The 24845-nt window shown below is 42.7% G+C and overlaps 1 protein-coding gene across 1 annotated transcript; it reads left to right on the forward strand.

Moving 5' to 3' along the window:
• The first annotated feature begins 271 nt into the window (after positions 1–271).
• On the forward strand, positions 272–6012 carry LOC140716998 (5-hydroxytryptamine receptor 1A-beta-like). Its single transcript, XM_073030193.1, has 2 exons — positions 272–1321; positions 5535–6012. Exons 1-2 carry the CDS (start codon positions 272–274, stop codon positions 5700–5702), a joined length of 1218 nt encoding a protein of 405 aa, XP_072886294.1. The 3' UTR covers positions 5703–6012.
• Positions 6013–24845: the final 18833 nt, after the last annotated feature.

Below are 24845 nucleotides of genomic sequence, written 5' to 3' on the forward strand. Positions count from 1 at the left end.
GCGAGGTGTTGCGGTGGGCTCGGACAGGACCGAATTGGAGATTACCGGGAAAGATATAACGATAACGAATCGGAGTTGATCCCGAAGATACGATTATAGTAATTGCCGTCCTTCAGAATCGGAGAGAAACTGCGGCGTGATGAGGCGATGGTTGGTTTCTTGCAGCGCGGGAGTGAGTGTTTAGTTTATGCGCGGCCATTAGTGGGTAATACCTGGACACTGGCTTGCAAAGCAAACTCGTCAGGAAGTTTTAGACTCTATAGAAGGAGTGATGCCGGTCGCCCTTCCTGCGAGATGCAACGAGACCAGTTGTGGTGTTTATATTCCACTCCACTCCGTCCCCCTGGCAGCCAGCTCTTTCATTCTGGGCTGTACGTGCGTTATCGGGGTGCTGGGGAACGGGCTAGCCTGCCGCCTGCTCTACACCGACAAGTCTCTGCGCACGCCGACCAACGCGCTCCTGCTCAACTTAGCGGCCAATGACTTCGTGAAGTGCGTGCTGGACATCCCCGCGCTCCTCGCCGTCAGTACCTGGGGCAACAGCCGCGCCGACCTGGGCGAGACGCCTTGCCTCCTGCAGCCGTTCACTTACTCGCTGAGCGGCTGCGTGCAGCTGGCCACTCTCGTGGTGATCAGCGTTGAACGCTACCGGGCCATCGCCAATCCATTGCAGATCGCCAAGAGGAAGGTTAGGATCCAGCTGTGGCTCCCAGTCATTTGGTCCATGGGCTTTATTGTATCAGTTTTCACCATCACCTTGTTCAAGGATACCCCTGTGTATGTGAGATGTAGGCATCAACTTATAGACCCCCAGAAATACTTGGACCCTTTTGGTATCTATATCCTGGTTCCTGGGTGGACTGTCAGCTTGTCCGTGATAATTAGCCACTACCTGAGAATATTTGCGCTTGTGAGGCAGCACAATAAAAGGATCTTTGGCGGGGGGTTGATGCCCACCTCTCCAAAAGGGCGTGACCAACACCTGCCAGGACTAGAAGGGCAGAGGGTGCAACAAAAGACAGCCACCAAGGTGCCAACAACAGTGGAAACCCCATGTTCACAAGCTAAGCTCAGTGCTGGTCTTCAGCTGGCGACGGCGTCCTGTGCCGTTCAGTGCCGAGCTGTTTCGGTGAAAGACTGTGTAGCCTCGCCCCCCAACATAATGGGAGCGGTGTGCCTCTTCAGCAAATCCAGGGAGCCTGCCAAGAAAAGGATGGAAGGCAAACTTGCCAAGCGCTTTGGCTACATCATGTTAACCTTTCTGGTGTGCTGGATGCCTTTAGTTACTGTCATGCTGCTGAACATATTTTGGCGAAATTCGGTAAGTGATTATGGACTTTCAACAATGGCAAAGGCATGGGGAAAAGGCAGGGAGGTGGAATGATTGGGCAAGCTCTTCCAGAGAGCTTGAGTTTGTATTGGGTCAATGATGTCCTTTTGTCATGTATGATTAGAACATTATAGTAGAGAGCTGGGGCAAGCCCTTCAACCCATCATGTCTGTGCCAACTGTGATGCCAGTCTAACTAGTCCTATCTGCCTGACCATGGTCCACAGTACTGTGCAAAAGTCTTAGGCACACATACATAAACTAAACTTTTTCACATTAATATATTTGACAATGTGGAACAAGAGTGAGTTTGTAAATCTGGTGGAAGCAAAAGGTGTTGGGAATGGCATGGGTGGAGCGCTGTGGGAGGGGTGTGGGACAGGTGGCAGAGGAGGAGTGCCTGGGGCGTGGGGGGGTGGGGGTCTCAGGGAGGAGGCTCTGGTGCAGAGTCACCAAGCGAGGTCATTTGATTCCAAACAATTAGTTTATTGATCATTACAGAATGTCTCGCTGATGCTTTCCGCTCCCTCCCCTCTCCTTTTCCCTTTTCCTAACCATGATTACTTTCTACCTGCCCCCTCCCCACTCCCTGTCCACAATAGAATATCAGACTCATATCAGAATCAGGGTTATCATCAATCACATACGTTATGAAAATTCTTTTTTTTGCAGCAGCAGTACAGTGCAGTACATAAAACTACAACAGTACTGTGCAAAAGTCTTAGGCACCCTAGCTATATAGACCTAAGACTTTTGCACTGTATTGTAACTCCCTTCTTTCCCAGTCTGGGGTGGCATAGTAGTGTAGAGGCTGTAAGTATGGGGTTCAATTCCTGTCACTGTCTGTAAGGAGTTTATATGTTCTCCCATGACTCTGCAGCTTTCTTTCAGGTGCTCCGGTGTCCTGCCACATTCCTGGTTAACTTTAGTGAATTGTGTGCAGGCCATGTTGGTGCCAGAAATGTGGTTACATTTGGTGGGCTGCCCAGCACAATCCTTGCTGATTTGATTTGAAACAAAATGATGCATTGCACTGAATGATTCAATGTATATAGGACAAATAAATAATATTTGCATGTTTCTAAATGGCTGAAACATTGGTATCAATTCTGCTTAAACCACCTCTCCTGGTAGTGCACACCACCCTCCGTGTAAAATAAAATATCCACCTCTTGCATTAAGCCCATGCCTTCTTGTTTTTGACAACCTTTATCACAGGGGAAAAAATCTGTCCGCCCTGCCTATGCTTCCCATAATTTTCTATACAGTACTTATATCAAGTTGCTCCTCAACTTCTGTCACTTCAGTAAAAATGATCTAAGTTTGTCTTGCTGGAATCTTTTCCATAGATGCTGCCTGGCCTGCGGAGTTCCTCCAGCATTTTGTGTGCGTTGCTTGGATTTCCAGCATCTGCAGATTTTCTCTTGTTTTTAAGTTAGTCCAGCCTCTCCTTATGGTCAATACTCTCCAGTCCTGGCAATATCCTGGTCAACCTTTCCTGGACCCTTCCCAGGGCCTTCCTGCAGTGTGACAACCAGAACTCTGAAGTCATTAGCTCAGGTGTAGAGAAATACAACTGGCAGCTACGATAATAAAGACATTATTTGTAAAATCTGGCTCTTTACAGTGGTGTGTGATTGCAGTTTTTGTTTGGCTTGCTTTGGTAATCGTGAAATTTCTGGTGTTAAAATGGAGTTAATACAGATGATATTTGGGAAGATTAGACTGCTATATTGGGGGTATACAGTATCTACTCAACAGGCTCCAATTATATTCTTCAATATCTAGGCTGTCAAATTTATTATATTCAGACATTTCACACCATACATAATTTAGTAAATAGTAGATACATATTTGTTCACACTTCCATCAATTAGCTTAACCAACTGAGAACCTGAGTTCCAGTTTCCACCAAATCATTATGGTTTGATTGTAAACACATACCTAGACATTTTATGCAATTTTAATAAATATCGATTAAGGATGAAGACTCACAATTTAAGACTCCAAATAATGAAGCAAACAAGCACATACTGAGACTTGGTGCTTAGCTGACTAATCCACACTTTTTAAAAACGTACTGGAAATCTGAAATAAAAAACCAAAAACAACAGCTGGAAGAATCAGCAAGTTAGGCAATGAAAGGTAATCGGAGTTGATGTTTCAAGTCCAAGATTCCTTGTCAATAGCAGGCAAGCGAAGAAGCAATTTAGTTTTAAGTTGCTGAAAGTTGGGATCAGAGGGAATGAGGATCCTGAAGAAGAGTCTCGGCCTGGAATGTCAACTGTTTACTCTTTTCCGTAGATGCTGCCTGGCCTGTTGAGTTCCTCTAGCATTTTGTGTATGAGTGTTGCTCTAATATTAACCCAGTTTCTTCTCGCCACAGTCACTACCTAATACACCGGCCATTTTCAACCACCTGCCACCTTCCCTAATCTCAGCCTATTAATGCATCAAATTCTTTTTCCCCTATGTTACTCTAATTTTTATCTCAAATGGTCCAAACTTGATTGTAAGTTCCACAATCTCTAAATACAATCTAACTAAAGTCATTACTCCTAATTTCTCAACGTGTTTAATGATTGTTTTCAAATCCCCACTCCCTCCCTCGCTTTTTTCTTTGCTTATAGCTACCTTACTTGTTACACTTGTGACCAGAATTTGCTTACCCATAACTTCAAAGATACTAACTGACTTCGTGGTTAGTTTCATGTATTACTTTGAAACTGACTTTAGATTTTGGGGAAATGCAGAATCCATAATAAAAGAAGTGATATCAAGACATTTAGAAAATAATGATATGATTGAGCAGAACCAATGTGGGTCTTTGAAAGATAAATGATGTTTGATTAACCCATTGGGGTCTTTCTGAGGATTTATGAGTGTGCTCCAGTAGATGTGATGCTTTTAGATTTTCAGAAGACCTTCAGTAAGGTCTCTCATAGAAATTTCTGAACAAGTTAGAGAAAATGAGCTGAGCTTTATACACAGAGTAAGTTGGGAGATGGTTAACAGATAAAAATTGAAGTATAAATAAATAGCTCTTTGGTTATCAGACGGTGCCCAATGGGTTACCATAGGGATTAATGCTTGGGCCACATTTATTCATAATCTCTAACGATTATTCGTCTAGGAGACTGAATATAATATTTTCAATTTTGACCATGAGGCCATAAGACATTAGGTCAGTTTGCCCATCAAGTCTACTCTGCCATTCCATAATGCCTGATTTATCAACCCTCTCACCCCTATTCTTCTGTTTTCTCCCAGTAACTTTTGACGCCCTTACTAATCAAGAACCTATCAACCTCCGCTTTACAAATACCCAATGACTTGGCCTCTACAGCTGCCTGTGACAATGAATTCCACAGGTTCACCACCCTCTGACTAAAGAAATTCCTCCTCCTTCTCTCTGTTTTAAAGGGATGTCCCTCTATTGTGAGGCTATGCCCGCTGGTCCCAGACTCCCCCACTACAGGAAATATCCTTTCCCCATCCACTCTTCAATATTCGATTGGTTTCAACGAGCTCTCCCCTCATTCTTCTAAACCCCAGCGAGTACAGGCCCAGAGCCATCAAATGCTCCTTGTACGTTAACCCTTTGATTTGTGGAATTATTCTTGTGAACCTCTTCTGGACCCTCTCCAGTGCCAGCAGATATTTTCATAGATAAGGGCCCCAAAACTGCTCATAACACTCCCAGTGTGGTCTGACCAGTGCTTTATAAAGCCTCAGCATCACATCCTTGCTTTTATATGTAGCCCTCTGATAATACAACGTGAGAACGAGAGTTGGGATGAGCATGCAAAGAAACTTCAGGAAGATATATGCAAGCTGAATGAAGGGATGATAGCCTGGAGAATGGAGCACAGTGTAGAATAATGTGACGTCATCGACTTTGCTAGGAACAGAAGTATTCAATATTTTTGAAGTGGTAGGTCAAAAGGACATGGGTGCCACTAAAAGCCAACATGCAGATGATACAAATGGTAGGGTATTTCCATAAAACTATGATATGATTCATTTTAGTCATGAGGATCGATTGACTGGAGGATCGTCCAATTATCCCCACCCTGGCTGGCGGTAGCATCCGTCACCACAGGTCGTCTTTGAAAAGAGGCAGATGCTTCCAGAAGCTGGTATGGGGGAAAGTAATGACGAGTAGCCGTGAATCTAACCACGTTCGCTCTGCTATTCCTTTACAGGTGCCGTTGCTGCTGGAGATCCAGACGCCTGCCATGGCTCTGTCCTGCATTCCTGCTGCTGTGAACCCCTTCATTTACACCAAGTTGAATCAGCATTTTCACTCTGAAATCCAGCAAGCAGTCACCAGATTTAGGGGAAGATGCAAGTGTCTGGCTGTTAGAACGTAAAAACATCCCTCCCACCCCCTCCCCTCTTTCTCCTTCCTCACCCCTCACTCTTTTTCCATTCCCCATTCTGGCTTCACTCTTACCTCTTCTCTTCTCCTCACCTGCTATCATCTCGCTCTGGCGCCGCTCCTCCTATCAGATTCCTCCTTCTTCAGCCCTTTACCTTTCCCACCTATCACCTCCCAGCTTCTCACGTCATTCGCCACTCCTCCCCAGCCGACCCACCTCCCCCCTCACTGACAGCCTGTATTCCTTCCCCTATTCCCACCATCTTATTCTGGCTTCTTCCTCCTTCCTTCCCAGTCCTAATGAAGGGGCTTGGCCTGGGACGTCGACTGCTTATTCCCCTCCATAGATGCTGCCTGACCTGCAGAGTTCCTCCAGCATTTTGTGTGTGTGTGTTGCCCCAGAACTTAAGAGCCTGCGCTTTCCCCTTCATCTTAGTCCCTCTGTAATTTGTCTGATCAGGACAAGCCATTTCTGTATTCCTTTTATTAATCTGCTTTTTTAAAAAAAAAGTTTCTGAAAGAGAGCCACACCAATCTAGGCAATGTTTGTCTGGCCTCCTCCATGTTCAACCAGACATTGGTCAGTCTTTGGGTTGTGGTCTCTGATTTGGTCCATCGCTAAATATCTACAGAGTAAATTTTAAAAAAAGTACTTTAAAGTAACTTAAAAGCTTGATTTTCTATTTCCTTGAATGTTTGGGGGAAAAGAAAGGAAAGCATTGGTTTACTATAAATCCTAAATAATGTTATTATTAAGGAAATGCTTTAACTTCAAAGACAGCCCTCAATGTTGTTAACTAGCTTGAAGGATGTGTCACAGGTGACATTTTACGTCTGTGTTGAAATGGACTCAAACTGAATGTCAATCTCAACCCTTAGCACTTCTAACAGTGCCACAGCCACTAAGATCTGACACCAGGTATGCTGGTCTGTCTCAGGTCTAGTTCCCTGAGATGAGAACTTTGCCCCTCAGTACTCTTCATTGCATAAAGACAGATACTCCTGCCTCAGCAAGGACCTGGACCCATTGCAATTTGCCTATTGCCACAATAGGTCAACGGCAGACACAATCTCAATGGCTCTCCACATGGCTCTAGACTACCTAGATAACACAAACAACTACGTCAGGATGCTGTTTATCAACATTAGCTCAGCATTTAATACCATCATTCCCGCAATCCTGATTTCGAAGTTGCAGAACCTGGGCCTCTGTACCTCCCTCTGCAATGGATCCTTGAATTCCTAACCGGAAGACCACAATCTGTGCAGATTGGTGATAACATCTCCTCCTCGCTGATGATCAACCCTGGTGTACCTCAGGGGTGTGTGATTAGCCCACTGCTCTACTCTCTATATACACATGACTGTGTGGCTAGGCATAGCTCAAATACCATCTATAAATTTGCTGACGATACAACCATTGTTGGTAGAATCTCAGGTGGTGACAAGAGGGTGTACAGGAGTGAGATATACCAACTAGTGGAGTGGTGCCGCAGCAACAACCTGGCATTTAATGTCAGTGAGACAAAAGAGCTGATTGTGGACTTCAGGAAGGGTAAGACGAAGGAACACATACCAATCCTCATAGAGGGATCAGAAGTGGGGAGAGTGAACAGCTTCAAGTTCCTGGGTGTCAAGATCTCTGAGGATCTAACCTGGTCCCAACATATTGATGTAGTTATAAAGAAGGCAAGACACTGGCTACATGTTATTAGGCGTCTGAAGAGAATTGGCATGTCAACAAATACACTTGTGGAGAGCATTCTGACAGGCTGCATCTCTATCTGGTATGGAGGGGCTACTGCACAGGACTGAAAGAAGCTGCAGAAGGTTGTAAATTTAGTCAGCTCCATCTTCAGCACTAGCTTACAAAGTACCCAGGACAGCTTTAGGGACCGGTGTCTCAGAAAGGCAGCGTCCATTATTAAGGACCTCCAGCACCCAGGGCATGCCCTTTTCTCACTGTTACCATCAGGAAGGAGGTACAGAAGCCTGAAGGCACCCATTCAGTGATTCAGGAACCGCTTCTTCCCCTCTGCCATCCGATTCCTAAATGGACATTTAAAATTTGGACACTACCTCACTTTTTTTTAATACACAGTATTTCTGTTTTTGTACATTTAAAAAAAAATCTATTCAGTATATGTAATTGATTCACTTGTTTCTTTATTATTGTTTTTATTCTCTCTGCTAGATTATGTATTGCATTGAACTGCTGCGGCTAAGTTGACAAATTTCACGTCACATGCCGGTGATAATGAACCTGATTCTGATTCTGATATTAGCAAGTGTGTCATGCAGTCTTTGAAGACACATAAACATTAGTAAGATAAGACAGATGTTTAAAACTTATGCTATATCTACGATGCATCAAAGTAGTATTTTGCAGAATATCAGGGCACCTTAACATACTTTACAACCAGTTACCTTTAGAAGTGCGATCTCTGTTGTAAGCTAGGAAATGCCCCAACAAATCAGCATACAGAAAATATGCAGAAGTAAGGAGGTAAAAGATCAGTCCAGGCAAATTATTTTTCTGACCTTGGAGGAGTCATACAGCATAGAAAGAGGCTCTTTGGCCCACTGTGTCTGTACTATCATGCCTGTCCATACTAATGCCTCCTGCCAGCATTAATTCCATATCCATCTATATCTTCCTCAAGCTGGTACCTGCCCAAACCAAGTGACAATAAAGCAACAAAGGTTGATGAAAGACCATATATGGTGACAGTGCTACAGCCAGCCAGATTGAGGATGATTGGACGATTACCCTGTCAATCAAGCTTCATGACACACTGCTGTAAGAGCGACTGCCTACTCGTCTCATTTACCTTGAGAAATTGCCATGGGTTTTTTCGAGTAACGCACACAAAGTGCTGGAGGAACTTGGCAAGTCGGGTGCCTCCATTAGGTTCTCAGCTTGAAACATCAACTGTTTATTCCTTTCCATAGACGCTGCCTGACCTGCTAAGTTCCTCCAGCGTTTTGTCAGTGTTACTCTGGATTTGCAGTATCTGTTGAATCTCTTGTGTTGATGGGATTTTCTAGTTTCACCCTAGAAGTCCACTGGTGTCCATCAAAACCGTTAAATACCTGAAAGGGAAAAGGTATTAATGGACTGTGTGAAGGTCTGGCTTGGGAATAGCAGGATTGTTCTTTGAAAGAATTGGTGTATTTGCAGTGGACCAGATGGCTTTCTTATCTTCTGTACTATTTCATGATTGTATGATTCTAAGCAAATTTAAGTTGGTGACACATTTTCCCCCTCCCCCAACATAATTTACAACAGTGGAAATGATGTGATTGTGAGGTGCCATATAGAATGGGCGGTCTGTATGAACCCTGAACACTATCTAGCTATGTTCAGTGATAGTTATAATAATTCTTGTCAAAATGTGTCAGATTTGCCATTTTGGATGGAGATTAAAAGGGCGCTTTAAATATCGGAGTGTTTTGTGACTAAATTACCTCTTCAAGGAATATTCAGACTTGTGTTGAATTATACATTAATGCCATCTTGGGAGGACTGACGTGACTGTCATCTGCAGAGTCTGCATAGCAGCAGGGGGCCATTTGAGTGACAATGCAGGAAATATCAGAATAAATTGGTATCAATAAACAGTTCAAGTCTCTAGTGAGCCCAGAGTGAGTTCATTCCACATACCTCTCATCACCATCTGTGCTTGGTCTGAACAAAGGCAGCAAATTCAGGATTCTGAGGTGTACCTAGCCTTGCTTATATTCCCAAAATGTCGTTAACCACGTGGGTAATCTGGGTCACATCTACCATGTAGATTTGGGTCAAACCATCAGTCTACTTATATTCAAGTTTGGGACCTGCCACATTCATCGCTCCTCTCTAATTACCCTTGAGATGATGGCAAATTGCCTTCTTGAACCACTAAATTCCTTATGGTGGGTGTACTCCCACAATGTTCTTTGGCACTTAGTAATGAAGAACTAGCAATGCATTTCTAAGTCAGGATAGTTGATGATCTGAAGGGGAGCCTGCTCCTATGTAGCTGCTGACCTTGTTCTTCTTGGTGGAAGAGAGGCTGGTTTGGAAGTGCTTTTGTAGTTGCCTGAGTTCCTGTAGTGTTTGGATCATTCCTAACTGTTCATAGGTGACTTCCTCATAAGAAGGAGTACTTTTATCTTAGTCACCTTTCAAGCGCGCTTAATTTTTGGTATCAGGGATCACTGGCAAGGAAGGCATTTGGTGATGTCCTCACTTCCCCTGAGAAGATTCAGATTTAGATTTATTTATCACACGTACATCGAAACAAACAGTGAAATGTGTCGCTGGTGGTGCCTAATCTCTGTAGTCCTAGTGAAGGTGCTACTGCAATATGATTGGGGAGAGTGTTTCAAGATTTAAGTCCAATGAGAATGAGGGAATGGAGGTTTATGTATTTTCATGATCTGTCTGGATGCCACACAAAGAAAAAAAAAATTTCACTGTGTCTCAGTACGTGTAAAAGATAATAAACCAATTACCAATGCTCCTAAGTCAGGACTTGGTGATTTCTCATACACGGACTGGGTGACATTCTCACACGTGGACTAGGTGATGTTCCCATACGTGATTCACACATTCACAATGCAGAGAATATTAAAGATTATTTTCTGTTCAGTTGAAATAATTGATGTTAATAGTGGCAAAAAATTTGTAAAAAGGGCCCCCATAGACAATGTGATAATAACCAGAAGATCTCTTTAATGTGTGAATGAGAAATTAATGTCAGTCAGTTGGACTTCTGGTCCTTTTCAAATATTACCTGTGGGATATATTACATTCAGCCAGAAGACAAATGCAGCTTCAGTAAAATTTTGCATTCAAAGCCAGTGCCACGTCCCTTAAGCCCTATATTGGAGTGTCACCTTTGCTTTTGTCACTGAGTCTGTGGCATCAAATCTGAACCCAGAACCTTCAGAGAAAGAAAACAACGTGGGACAGATGCACTAAGAATACCTGAGGACATGCCTCTGTGCTGTAGCGCAACAGAGCTGTTGCTTGGCAACCACTGACGCCATTTAACCAACAGGCTGCTGCATAGATAGAAGATGGGCATCTACCCAATATTGTGGAAATTTGTCCAGGAATGTCCTGGTCAGAAAAGCATGATCATTCTAACTCAGCCGATTTCCATTCTGTCAAACTACAGCTAGTGACGTTGTTAACCATGTCAGTGTACCTCACTTACCAGTCCTCTGACTTGGAGATCTACTTGGGTTCAAATTAAAATGTGACCAGAATTAATCAGGCCTGAGCCATTCAAGTTGGAGTTTTTTGTCATTCAACCATACACAAGTATTCACTGACAATTCAGATATGTCAGCTGTGGCCTCCTCTACCGCTACGATGAGGCCACACTCAGGTTGGAGGAGCAAAACCTTCTATTCCATCTGGGTAGCCTCCAACCTGATGGCATGAACAGTGATTTCTCGAACATCTGGTAATTGCCCCATCCCTATCCTTCACCATTCTCATTCCCATTTCCCTCTCTCCTTACCTGCCCATCACCTCCCTCTGGTGCTCCTCCCCCTTCCTTTTCTTCCATGGCCTTCTGTCCTCTCCTATCAGATTCCCCCTTCTGCAGGCTTTTATCTCTTTCACCAATTGACTCCCCAGCTCTTTTCTTCACCTCTTTTCCCCCCTCTCCTGGTTTCACCTATCACCTGATCGACCCTGGCTGGGTCACCTGAGCGAGGGTGAAAGGCCTGAAGTACCCGACGACCCCAGGTGACATCACTGATGATGTGTCGCAGTGCATCCTCGGATGGATCTCTGCATCAGTATCACGTGTAGTGATGTACGTCGGGAAAACTGTCTTGCAGGGTGTCCGTACTGATCATTTCCCTGCATCAGTACAACGAGATAGTACAGCGGACAAACAATGACAGAATACAGAGAAGTGCTACAGTGGAAGTTCAGTGAGTGCTGGCCATAAGGACATAGGAAATAGGAGCAGGAGTAGGCCATCCGGCCCATCGAGCCTGCCCCGCCATTCAATAAGATCATGGCTGATCTGTCCGTAAACTCAGCTCCATCTACCTGCCTTTTCCCCATAACCCTTAATTCCCTTACTACGTAAAAACCTATCTAACTGTTTCTTAAATATATTTAGTGAGGAAGCCTCAACTGTCTCCCTGGGCAGAGAATTCCACAGATTCACCACTCTCTGGGAAAAACAGTTACTCCTCATCTCCGTCCTAAATCTACTCCCCTGAATCTTGAAGCTACGCCCCCTAGTTCTAGTCTCACCTATCAATGGAAACAACTTTCCTACTTCAATCTTATCTATCCCTTTCAAAATTTTGCATGTTTGTATAAGATCCCCTCTCATTCTTCTGAAGTCCAGAGAGTATAGTCCCAGGTGACTCAATCTCTCCTCCTGTTAACCCCTTCATCCCTGGAATCAACCTGGTGAACCTCCTCTGCACTGAATATATCCTTATATCCTTCCTCAAGTAAGGAGACCAGAACAGCACACAGTACTCCAGGTGCAGCCTCACCAGTACCCTGTATAGTTGCAGCATGACCTCCCTGCTCTTGGATTCAATCCCTCCAGCAATGAAGGCCAACATTCCATTTGCCTTCTTAATAACCTGTTGTACCTGCAAGCCAACTATTTGTGATTCATGAACAAGAACTCCCAAGTCCCTCTGCACAACAGCATGCCGCAATCTTTCATCATTTAAGTAATACTCTGCTGTTCTATTATTCCTTCCAAAGTGGATGATCTCACATTTCCCAACGTTATAAGGTTACTGTGTAAACAGGCTAGGAGTGGGGAGCGAGATGTAGAACACAGGTTGCTGGAATGTTTTGCTTTTTGACGAAGCCACTCACACAAGAACATAGTATCAACACTCAATGAAGCTCGAAAGAATTTAGCCCTGGATGGAATGTTACAGTATAGGTCCGTTCCTGTGGAACACAGATATTGGCGAGAATTAGCAATGCCCATGGAAAAAGGTGGTAGAAAATTTTAAACAGAAGTGGGATTTATTTATTCATTAACTTACAGTGTGGAATAAGTCCTTCTGGCCCTTCAAGACACACTGTCCAGTAGCCCCCGATTTAATCCTAGCCTAATCACGGGACAACTTACAATGACTATTTATCCTACCAACTGGTATGTCTTTGGACTTTGGGAGGAAACCAGAGCACCTGGAGGAAACCCAAGTGGTCATGGGGAGAACGTACAAACTCCATACAGGCAGCTGATGGAACTGTAAAGCATTGTGCTAACAACTATGCTACAGTGTTGCCCCACCATGTTACTGTGCTGCCCCAACCTGGGGTAAAGACTCCAAAATGTAGACAAAATGGGAAAGAAATAAGGATCTTTATTAAAATGAGGAACCGCTTGAATCTGTCAGCTTTGCATGTCAGAGGGTGTGAGGAGCATTTAGGACTGTAGATGAGTGGTACATTCTTCAGCATTCTTTACTGCTAATTGTGTTGTTTGTTAAAGCCCACACAGATTCCTCTCTATTTCCACTCTTTCACATCTCTACACTTAGTGTTTTACTAAAAAAGTGGGGAAGGTTGTCAATTCAAGGGTCTGAAATTAAGCAGGAAATTCACTGCCTACCACACCTTGAGTGGGAGTTTAGAGTTTAAACTTGCTGGAGTTTAGAAAAATGAGGGGGGTGGGGTGCAGATCTCATTGAAATATTGAATATTGAAAGGCTTAGATAGAGTGGATGTGGAAAAGAAGTTTCCTATAGCGGTGGAATCTAGGACCAGAGGGCACAGCCTCAGAACAGAGGGGCATCCGTTTAGAAGAGAGATGAGGAGGAATTTCCTTAGCCAGGGAGTGGTGCATCTGCAGAATTCATTGCCACAGAGAGTTGTGGAGGCCAAGTCACTGGTTATGTTTAAAGAGGAGGTTTAAAGATTCTTGAATAGTGTGGGCATCAAAGGTTACGGGGAGAAGGCAGGAGAATGGGGTTGAGAGGGATAATAAGTTAGCCATGATGGAATGGCAGAGCAGACCTGATACGTCGAGTAAAGAGGTGTTGGCATGCTCCCCCCCACCAAAAAACACCCTGGAGCATGTAGGAATTCAGAACAAATCAGACTGCCCCAGTGTCCAGATAAAGCAAAAATCCCAAAGACAACTACAATGCAAGACATTGAAAATCCTGAGCTGATTTAATTATCCCAAATTGAATAAAAGTCATAAATACAAAGAGAGCTTAATAATCCCCCATGATACCGAATGAGGCACCTGCAAAACAAGGTGAGAAAACAGAGCGAGTCCAAAGACAAACAATTAGACATAAAAGGTAAACGATCCAAGAAATGCTGCATATCAGAGAAAATACAATCCACATACTAACTGAGAAAAAGTCTTTTCCTTTTTTTCGAAACGGCCCCTGGTTGCGACATGAAATCACACAATAACTAGGTTCAGGAACAGCCACTTTCCTACCACCATCACGTTCTTCACCTACCTGCACATCCCTAGCCATATCTCATCAATGGAATGCTGTGAGCCACCACCTGCACGAGCAGAAAGATAGGCAACGAGGAACCAGGATGACCAGCTCACAAAATCCACACCGATAGCAAACAGCCATTTTCTTCTTGCTCAGATCTGAAACTAACCCATTTTATTCTCCCCACATTCCCATCAACTACCCTCTAGATCAGGGGGTTCCCAACATTTTTTATGCCTTGGGCCGATGGGGTCTGTGGACTCCAGGCTGGGATTCCCTGCTCTAGATGCTACCTCTCACTTACCGCCATAGAGCGAAACACCAAGAAAACAGACTTTTCGGCCCAAATCATCCGCACTTGTAAGTTGCTTAACTTGAGGTTGGCCCACTTGCCTGTGTACAGCCCATATCCACCCTATGGGCAATTTTCAATGGTCAACTAAATGCTTTTAGATGCAGGAGGAAACCTATTAGATCATAGGGGGTAATTTACCATCTCCATACAGATAGCACCAAAGGTCAGGATTGACTCCAGGCTTCTGATGTTACGAGGGAGCATCTTTACGTGTTGTCGCATTGTGACCTCTGTGATAAACTTTCCAACATGACCTAGCTTTTGGCAACGTGTCTTAGTATTTTCTTTTGTGACTGCGCATAAAATGATGTTAATAACTCCTTGGGATTTTAATGTTGATATCTAAATGCATGCTGTTGTTTAGGTATTTGAATTAAATACGAGTCGTAGGTGTGCAAAGGCAGGGCAGTGATTCCTTAAGCTGAGGAATAGTTTGGGATGAGAGCTGGAGGGGGAATGACGGGTATGAGCGGGATGACGATGGAAGGGCAAGTGAAAGGCGTAGGAGCGTGATGCACTATCAATCACTCCAAAAGACTGGAAGTAGAGTAAATACTGAAAGGCTTTTATTAACAGTAAAATGGATCCACGTCCATGCTGTAAGTCTGTCCTGGACAGTGGGAGGAGCAGTGACACAATCACCTCTATTCGGGGGTCTGTGGGGGGAGCCACAGGAACAGTCGGCAGAGGGGCGTGCCCAGGGATGTCCAGACAGATAACCCAGTTACACCCTAGATACATGGTTTACCACAGTGCGGTGCCTCTGAGAGTTGGCACCCATTGTTAAGGACCCCCCCCACCATCCAAGGGAATACCCTCTTTTCATTGCTGCCTCCAGGTAGGAGGTACAGAAGCCTGAAGGCACACACTCAAAGATTCTGCACCAGCTTCTTCCCCTCTGCCATCCGACTTCTAAATGGACATCAAACCCATGAGCACTACCTCATACTTTTTTTCTCTGTTTTTGCACTACTTATTTGATTTAAATGTGATATATATATATTTATATTTACTGCAATTCAGTTTTTTTCTCTATATTTATATTGTACTGCTGCTGTAAAGTTGTCAAATTTCACGACGTGTGCAGGTGATATTAAACCTGACTGTGAGGTGAGGAAAGTCTGGAGAAACATATGGAGGTGGGAAGAGTAAGAGAAAGTAGGTGAAGGGGGTCACGGCAACACGAGGTACAGTGTGAAGGGGAGTGGGGCAAGGAAGCTGAGAGGGATAAGGCGAGGAGAGCAGTAGTGAGGGAGAACAAATCGGACAGGAGAGGAGGTTTAGTGGAGAAGAAGGAGCACACTGGAGGCGGTGTGAGGGAGGGTTGGGAACAGATCAAAGAGAAGCGTGTGTGGATAGGCAACGCTACCCTTGAGATGCTGGAGATTCATCCTCAAATCCCTTCATCCCTACACCGCCTTTTAACCAGCTCGAGGATCTTCTGTTCTGCTTTCCCTCAGCACTTCAAAGGAGTCGTCAAAAGTGCACCTGTGTTGCTTAGTTATTGCTGTTCTGAAACATTAATCTACCGAATAGAGATATACATTTATTATATACACATAATATATTGTATTATTAATTTAACACGTTCTTAATTAGCTCAGTTATTAAATTTCCAAGTTAATAAATCATTTTATTAATTCATTACATTGAAATGAGTGTTCAGTCAGTGGAAGTCATATCTGTATTCTTTAAGCTTTGATCCAGGAACTGAGCACATTATCTGGGTCACGGTTGTCCATTATCTTAGCTGCAAGCTGCATCTGATAAATATTGAATCTACACTCGGAGCCACTTTATTAGGTACATCTGTATTCCTGTATGTCTGTATACCTGCTTGCTAATGCAAACACCTAATCAGACAGTCGTGTGGCAGCAACTCAATGCATAAAAGCACGCGGGCCTGCTCAAGAGGTGCAGTTGTTGTTCAGACCAAACGTCTGAATGGGGAAGAAACCTAAGTGACTTTGATCATGTTGGTGCCAGACAGGGTGGTTTGAGGATCTCAGAAACTGTGGATCTCCTGTTTTTTTCCACACACGACAGTTACTAGAGTTTACAGAGAACAGTGTGAAAAACAAAACAAAAAGGGACATCCAGTGAGGGTCAGTTCTGTGGGTGAAAATGCCTTGTTAATGAGAGAAGTCGGGGGAGAATGACCAGACTGGTTCAAGCCGACAGGAAGGCGACAGCAACTCAAATAACCACACATTACAACAGCGGTGTGCAGGGGTGCACCTCCGAGCACACAGTACTTTCAACCTGGAAGTGGATGGGCTACAGCAGCAAAGAAACCACAATCATATACTCAGTGGCCGCTCTATTAGGAACAGCAGGTACAAGAGGCCACCGAGGATAGATGTGGCTAATTGCATGTAATGGAATCAAAGCCATTTGATCTGCCAAAAGAAGAGAAGAGATAAACTAGCTTCATTCAATGAAAGTTAAATTGGTTAATTATTGTCACATGTACTGAGGTATAATGAAAGACTACACTTTGCGTGCAATTCATACAGATCATTTCAATGGTGAATTTAGATAATACAAGAGAAAACTAATATATAGCAATAATAGAATACTCTTAGGGTCAGAGAATTTAGATTTAAAAGAGTAGAATTATTACAATAGAAGTCATGAGTAGATCTGCAAAGAACAGTTTGCAATAAATTGTCATGTATGTGTGGGTTTGTTGCCTTGATTTTGACCCTAGCGTGCGAGCTAGATTTGATAATGTGTTACCTCTCGTCCCCTGGCTTGACATGTCTTCAGCTGCAGAGGGTGAACTTCAGTGGCAAATAATCAGACTGAAGAGGTCAATCAGCTACACAATGCTTTTACGATTACATCAGCACCAATGTGATTAAGATTGTCTGTACATCTGCATTAAGGATTACAAGAGTTACTAATCAGGAATTAATGGATTGAAGTGCATCTTCAACCAGAAAGGTTTGCTTAAATGTCACTATTTGCATAATTTACCAAACACATGCAGCAGTGACAGAGGTACCATCGTACGCATTTTGTTAACCCTTGCCAAACATGGTTTGTTTGTTCATATCGATTGAAGGCTGTCATGAATCTGAAGGAGGGTCCTTCTATCTACTTCGCTTCCAATATACTGGAGCTCTCTGAATAGTAATACAGCACCAGTGACCACTCAGACGATCCTACATCTTTGAAAGAACCATCCAATTGGTCCTAACCTGATCCAATGCGACTATCCTTACAGGAACTATTATTGTATTTGTTTCAATTATCTCTCCAAGCAAGTAATTCTGGACCGTACCAGGACTCTTCCTCCCCACCTCACACCCCCTCCCCCCTCACAAGGAAACTTGCAAGCTTCACAGTTCTCTGCAGGTCGCCAGTTTTCATGGATCTACAGTTCAGAATCAGAATCAGGTTTAATATCACTAGCATGTCATGAAATTTGTTGTTAGGCGGCTGCAATACACAATAATATAAACTGTAAATTACAGTAAGAAATATATATGCATTTAAAAAGTTATATTAAATAAGTAGACCAAAAAGAGAAAAAATGGTAGTGAGGTAGTGTTTATGAGTTCAACATTGATTCAGAAATCTGATGGCAGAGGGGGAGATGCTATTAATGAATTATTGTGTGTGTGCTTTCAGGCTCCTGTACCTCCTCCCTGATAGTGGCAATGAGAAGAGGGCATGTCCTGGGTGATTGTGGTCCATAATGATGGATGCTGCCTTTCTGAGGCATCACTCCTTGATGATCCATCATATCCTGACCTAACCTTCAAACTAATTTCATACAACTGGAAAACTATCAGTGAAGATAAATCTATAAAGGTTGTGCACGTCCTCATAACACTGACCATTGCTGATTTTCATTCTCATTAGTTAAAGGACAAATTAAATTGCCCCACCATATTTGTCCCAGTTAACATTTGCCATAAATAATCCAGGTTATGTGAAATACCAATGTTGTGTGCTGTTTGATTCCCCACAGTGAGGACTCTTCAAAATAGCTTCAGTGACTCAAAAGCCCATTGGAGCATCCCACTTTAATTCACTTTAATAAACATTTTTTTCATCCGTTTGGGAGCACCTAACTTGACAGGGAACAGGATTTGAACCTTGAACACCTGGGCTAATTGCACTATTCAGCCTCTGCCATTCAATAACTGCTCTCTACTAGATGTGGGAAGAGCTAAGGGATTGAATCTCTCTCTTGCATACAAGAGTAATTAGAATTTCTTTGAAATTATATCAACTTGTATTACACAATTGTCTAGTTCTGACGAAGGTTTTCAGACCTGCTGGATCTCTGTTTAATTTCTGACCCTTAGGCTTTTCCCTAAGGAGCAGTTTATTAACACATTTCAGTTTACTTTAATATGCAAACAAATACCAAGCAAACTAAATAAAGAGCTGAGAAGTGATGCTCAGAGGGGAATTAATGTTAAAGCATGTAAGACAAAGGAATAAAAAAGAAAGCTATGCTGGCACTTCTGAAAAATCTCTCACTTTTATAGATTAGATAAAAGAAATTCTTTAGATGAGAATTAATTAATTAATAGGCTACATAATTAAAGCAATTACACCACGTGGGTAATGTGCTGATACTTAACCAATGAAAAATGAGAAAGGTGATAAACCGTTAGTTTAGATGCTATACCGCTTTATGCCAATGAGTGAAAAATACATGAATTTGTTAAAAAGTACAAATCTTATGAAAAATATTATTAAAAAAAGACTATTGTTTCTAACAGACCTGAAAACTCTTTCCACCTGCTCAGTTTTTCCACCATTTTCTGTTTTTGCTTCAGATTTCAGGCGTCTGCAGTTTTTCTGATTTCTGTTACCTGATGTAATCTGTGAATTGCTCCTTCACCAACATTTCACATTACAGCTAACTCAGTGGCCAGTTTATTGTTGTACACCTGTACGTCAGCTCATTAATGCAAATATCTCATCAGCTAATCATGTGGCAGTGCACGAACGCATGCAGACGTGGTCATGAGATTCAGTTGTTCAGACCAAACCTCAGAGTGGGGAAGAAACGTGATTGAAGTGACTTGGACTGTGGCGTAATTATCGATGTCAATCAGGGTAGTTTAGGTATCTCAGAAACTGCTGATCTCCTGGGCTTTTCACAAAGATCTCTAGAGAATGGTGCAAAAAACAAAGAAATCTAGTGAGTGCCAGTTTTGAGGGTGAAAATGGGTTATAAAAGAGGGAGGTCAGAGGAAAATGGCTAGACAAGTTCAAGTTGACAGGAAGGTGTCGGTAACTCAAATAACAGCATGTTACAACAGTGGCGTGCAGAAGAGAATCTATGAATGGACAACATCTTGAGTCTTGAAGCGGATGGGCTACAGCAGCAGGAAACCACGAACGTACACTCAGTGGCCACTTTATAGTGTACAGGAGATACCTAATAGGGTGGCCACTTAGTGGCTGGTGAAAAGCCTGGGTGTTGACATGAAAATGATACACTGGTGCTAAGTAGGTCTAGAAAATTGGTTACAAGCGGTAAGTACTACAGGGTAGAGTCTCTCTGAGCCAAAATGTAAGTCCAATGTTAGGCTGTCATACTTGTCCATAATTTTCATATGATCTTTTGCGTATCACAGATTTGCAATTATTTCTTAATGCCTTCAGTTTGGTACAAAAGGTCAGTAGAAGCTACAAAAAGGATCGTGATATGGAAGTGTTCAATATATCAGAATCGGGTTTACTATCACAGACATATGTCAGGAAATTTATTATTTTTCAGCAGCAATATATTTCAATATATTTAAAAATACTATGTTACAATAAGAAAATTAAGAAAAAAAAACGCATTAGTGCAAACACAGAGCAAAATACTGAGCTAGTGTTTGGTAGAGGGGAAGAAGCTGTTCCTAAAGTGTTGAGAGTGTACATTCAGACTCCTGTACTTTATCCCTGGTGGTAGTAATGAGAAAAGGGCATGTCCTCGATAGTGATGATCCTTAATGATGGACGCTGCTTTCTTGAGGCATCACCTTTTGAAGATGTCCTTGATGCTGGGGAGGCTAGAGCCCATGACGGAGCTGGCTGAGTTTACGACCTTCTATAGCATTCTCCAATCCATTGGCCCCTCTGTACTCTATGGTACATCTGTGGAAATTTGCTATCATCCCTGTATTTGATGTTACTCAGAATCAAGACTGAGATTTGAGCAGAATGGAGAGTTTACCCAACTAGCTCAGTATCCATTAATTTCACTTGGTTGAACAGGTGTGATAAATACAGAGGGCCAAAGAAGTACGTAACTAGCCAAGCTCCAAATGCAGGACTCTTTATAAGGAATTGCTCATTGAATTTTTCAGCAGTTACTCTAGGAAATATGCCAAATGAAGGTGATTAGGTTAGACCCAGCGCATGAGCAATAAATTCTTTTGAATGTATGTGAACAGCCACAAGGGTGAAATATAAAGTATTATTGCGAAATATATTTGTTTCCTTAAATGGTTTAGAAGTAATTTAAAATGATTTTTTTTATTACTAAACCATACATTGTAACATTTAAAAATTGTTTGATTGATTTTTAATAGTTTCTGAGTGCTTATGAATTTCAGGAGTATTCAAAGTTCTAACTAACGTTGACAGCTGGCAAAGCATATTGTGGTGGCTTATCCAGCTGTCAATATGTTACTTGGCTCTTTCATATTTCTAGTCTACTCAAGTGTAGGAATTATAACATAGAATTACTTTGTCATTTTGGATTAAGCTCAGCATGTAACAACCAGTCATGAGGGAATGTGGAGAAGGATTAAGTCTGTACTTTCTCTATATTACCAAAACTAGGATTCATAATTTGCTCAGGGTAGCAAACCTCTGGCTGGAAGATACTAACCAGAAACAGCTAATTCTGCAAAATTGTTCTATACTATCTTGTTCATTAGAAAATGTTACCATATAATCATTTAATTTCCACGTTCCTTTGTCCTGTCCTGTGAACGGCTGACTTTCAGCAGCTTCCAGTTCCAGCTTTAATCTTGGCAATGAATTCTATTGTCTAAAGCGCTGAGAAGAAATCACTTCTTTGTTTTGGTCCAACTTTCTTAGTCTATTTGTAGCTATCCTGTCCTACCCTTCCACCACTTTAAATAGCCCTGTCGTTTAGCCACAAAACCAGTATTGTTTGAATAAATAAATGACTTGCTTACATTTCTCTTTCCTTGAACTGGGCAGCATGCTTGTCAGTCTGTGATGAATTCATTCTTCCAAGGAATTTTTAAATCAAACCATGCCATTACATTTGCCTTTAATTGCTGATGCCTGTGAGATGAGCAAATACACTAGTTCACCATTCTGAGGATCTATAGCCATAAGTCATTTGCTTTTCCAAAAAAGATGTTCAGCTGACTCAGTGTGGAATTATGCTCTTATTTTAGATGTTTTATTTTATTTTATTTAGAAATACAAAATGGTAACAGTCCACACTGCCCAATTACATCTATCAAACTAACCTTTGGGAGGAAACCAGAGGAATCCATGCGATCACGGCGAGAACATACAAACTCCTTACAGACAGCGGCGGAATTGGACCCTGGTCACACACGTAGTAATAGTGTTGCGCTAATCACTACACTCAAACCAATCACATCCTCCTGACCAACATTGCCCACTTTTTAGCCACATTCTTAACTCCTCCCAATACATTTTTACAGGCCACACACAGCCTAAATGGACAAAAATCACATCTTCAGCTTGGATGTGATCTTCACACTTTGGCACTATTTTATGATGGCCCATATCCAGATTGACTCTACTCAGCTGTTCTCTCAGGAAGGTGTTTTAGAAATGGTCAAATTGACCCAAACTTACAGGAGGGGCCTCCATTTTAAACATGCACTTAGACACATTTACAAGGAAGACATACCAGTCTCTTTACTTTCTTAGGAGGTTGAGGAGATTTGACTTGTCCCTAAACTTCTACTGATGTTCTGCTGAAAGTATCTTGACACATTGCATCATGTTCTGGTACGAGGCTGCAGAGAAAACCAGATACAGCCTACATCACGGGCACACCCCTCTTAACCACTGGTAGTATCTACAGGAGGCACAGCTTCAAGCAGGCCACATCAATCATCATCAAAGGTCCCCACCATCTGGACCATACTGTCTTTCCCTAGCTGCCATCGGGCAGGAGATGCAGAAACTGGAAGTTCCACGCCACCGGGTTCAAGAATAGCTACTTCCCTTCAAACGTCTGGTTCTTAAACCAACCAGCACCACCTAAATCACTACAGTATAGCAACTTTGCACTAAATTCGACTTATTTTTGTTCTACTTGTGTTCTTTCTTGTAAAAATTGTATATAATTATTTAATTTATATTTTTTTCTTGTGAATGCTGCTTAGGTGATGTTAAATGCTCCTGAAAATACGTTTTCTCATTGCACTTGTGCAGACATGCACTTACATATATGACAATAAAAATCAATTTTGACTTTGAGAGAACAGTTCCCACAGCACAGAACTATAATGATTAGGATGCAGGAAATCTGAAATACTCTGTGGGACATCAGACACACATGAAGACCATTAAACCATAAGACTATAAGACGTAGAAGCAGAATTCAGCCATTTGGCCCATCGAGTCTGCTCTGCTGTTCCATCATGGCTGATTTATAATCCCTCTCAACCCCATTCTCCTACCTTCTTCCTCTAACCTTTGATGTCCTGATTAATCAAGAACCCATCAACCTCCGCCTTAAACGTATCAAATGACTTGGACTGCATAGCCCCCTGTGGTAATGAATTCCTCAAATTCACCACCCCTTGGCTAAAGAAATTTCTCCTCATGTCGGTTCTAAATGGACGTCCCTCTGTTCTGAGGTCATGCCCTCTAGTCCTAAATTCCCCCATAGTAGGAACCATCCTCTCAGTATCCACTCTGTCTGGGCTTTTCAATGAGATTCCCCCCCAGCCTTTCTTTTAAACTCCAAGTTGTACAGATCCAGAGCCATCAAACATCTCTGGTACATTAACCCTTTCATTCCTGGGATCATTCTCATGAACCTCCAATGCCAGCAGATCTTTTTTTAGATAAGGGGCCAAAACTGCTCCCAATACTCCGAGTGCGGTCTGAGCAATGCCTTATAAAGCCTCAGCATTGCATCCTTGCTTTTGTATTCTAATCCCCTCGAAATGAATGCTAACATCGCTTTTCTCTTTCTGACCGCCAACTAAAGTTAACCTTTAGGGAATCCTGCAACGAGGAGCCCCAAGTTCCTATGCACCTCCGATTTTTGAATGTTCTCCCTATTTAGGAAATAGTCCATGCCGTTATTCCTTCCACCAGAGTGCATGAACATGTAATTCCCTACGCTATATTCCATCTACCACTTCTTTGCCCATTCTCCTAATCAGTTTAAGTCTCACTGCACACACCCTGCTTCCTCAACACTACCTGCCCCTCCACCTGGCTTTGTATCGTCCGCAAACTTGGCCGCAAAGCCGTCAAATGCTGCGGCCAGGTCACTGACATATAACATGAAAAGAAGCGGTCCCAACACCGACCCCTGCGGAACAACCCTCGTCACCGACGGCCAATCAGAAAAGGCTCCCTTTATTCCCGCCCTTTGCCTCACTTCAGACAGCCAATCTCCTGTCCATGCTCGTTTCTTTCCTGTTATACCGTGGGCTCCTAACTTGTTAAGCAGCTTAATGTGCAGCAAAACAGGATGAACCTTTCAGGTTGATGAACTTACGTCTGACCTGGAATCTTATTTTGAGAATACAGTGGACCATTCACACTCAGCTAGGATCACCACCCGGAATTTGTGCTTAATTCTCTGGAGGGGAGGTTAAATCCCCCCCCCCCCCCCCCCCCCCATCCAAGCATATTGTGTTGGTTGTTGATGCAAATGATATATTTCACTGTATGTTTTGATGTTTCGATGTACATATAGAGTTAATCATAAATCTTTAGAATCTATCACTACAGTATGCATAAGGGGCAAGTTTCAGTGGCTGATTAACCTAGTAAGCTGCACGTCAGGGAGATTGTGCAGACACCAGTCTGCACCGAGTCCACACCTCGGCTGTGGCAAGGCAGGGGCTCCATTTGCTCTGCTGTGGTGCCGTCCAGCCAGTACCTGATCCCATTTACCCTCTGCAGTCTCCATTTTCCTACCCACTGACTTGCCAAAGTAAATTTGTCTACCAAAGTAAATTTTCAGCTCCCCCTTTGTGTCAGAGAAAGGATTAGATCCTTTCAGAACAATGTTCAAACAGAGATTATATGCAAACGAAAGCAGGCAATCAGGTTTAGCCTTTGTTGGATTGTACTGTGTAATTGTGATTTTCCTTGTATTTAACTTTC

Source organism: Hemitrygon akajei, chromosome 27 (assembly GCF_048418815.1).
Source record: "Hemitrygon akajei chromosome 27, sHemAka1.3, whole genome shotgun sequence".
Taxonomy (NCBI): Eukaryota; Metazoa; Chordata; class Chondrichthyes; order Myliobatiformes; family Dasyatidae; genus Hemitrygon; species Hemitrygon akajei.

Bases quoted from the DNA above. Each gene is read 5' to 3' on its own strand.
- LOC140716998 (XM_073030193.1), top strand. From the start codon at position 272: ATGCCGGTCGCCCTTCCTGCGAGATGCAACGAGACCAGTTGTGGTGTT. The intron at 1,322-5,534 runs GTAAGTGATTAT...ATTCCTTTACAG, and splicing joins ACATATTTTGGCGAAATTCG to GTGCCGTTGCTGCTGGAGAT.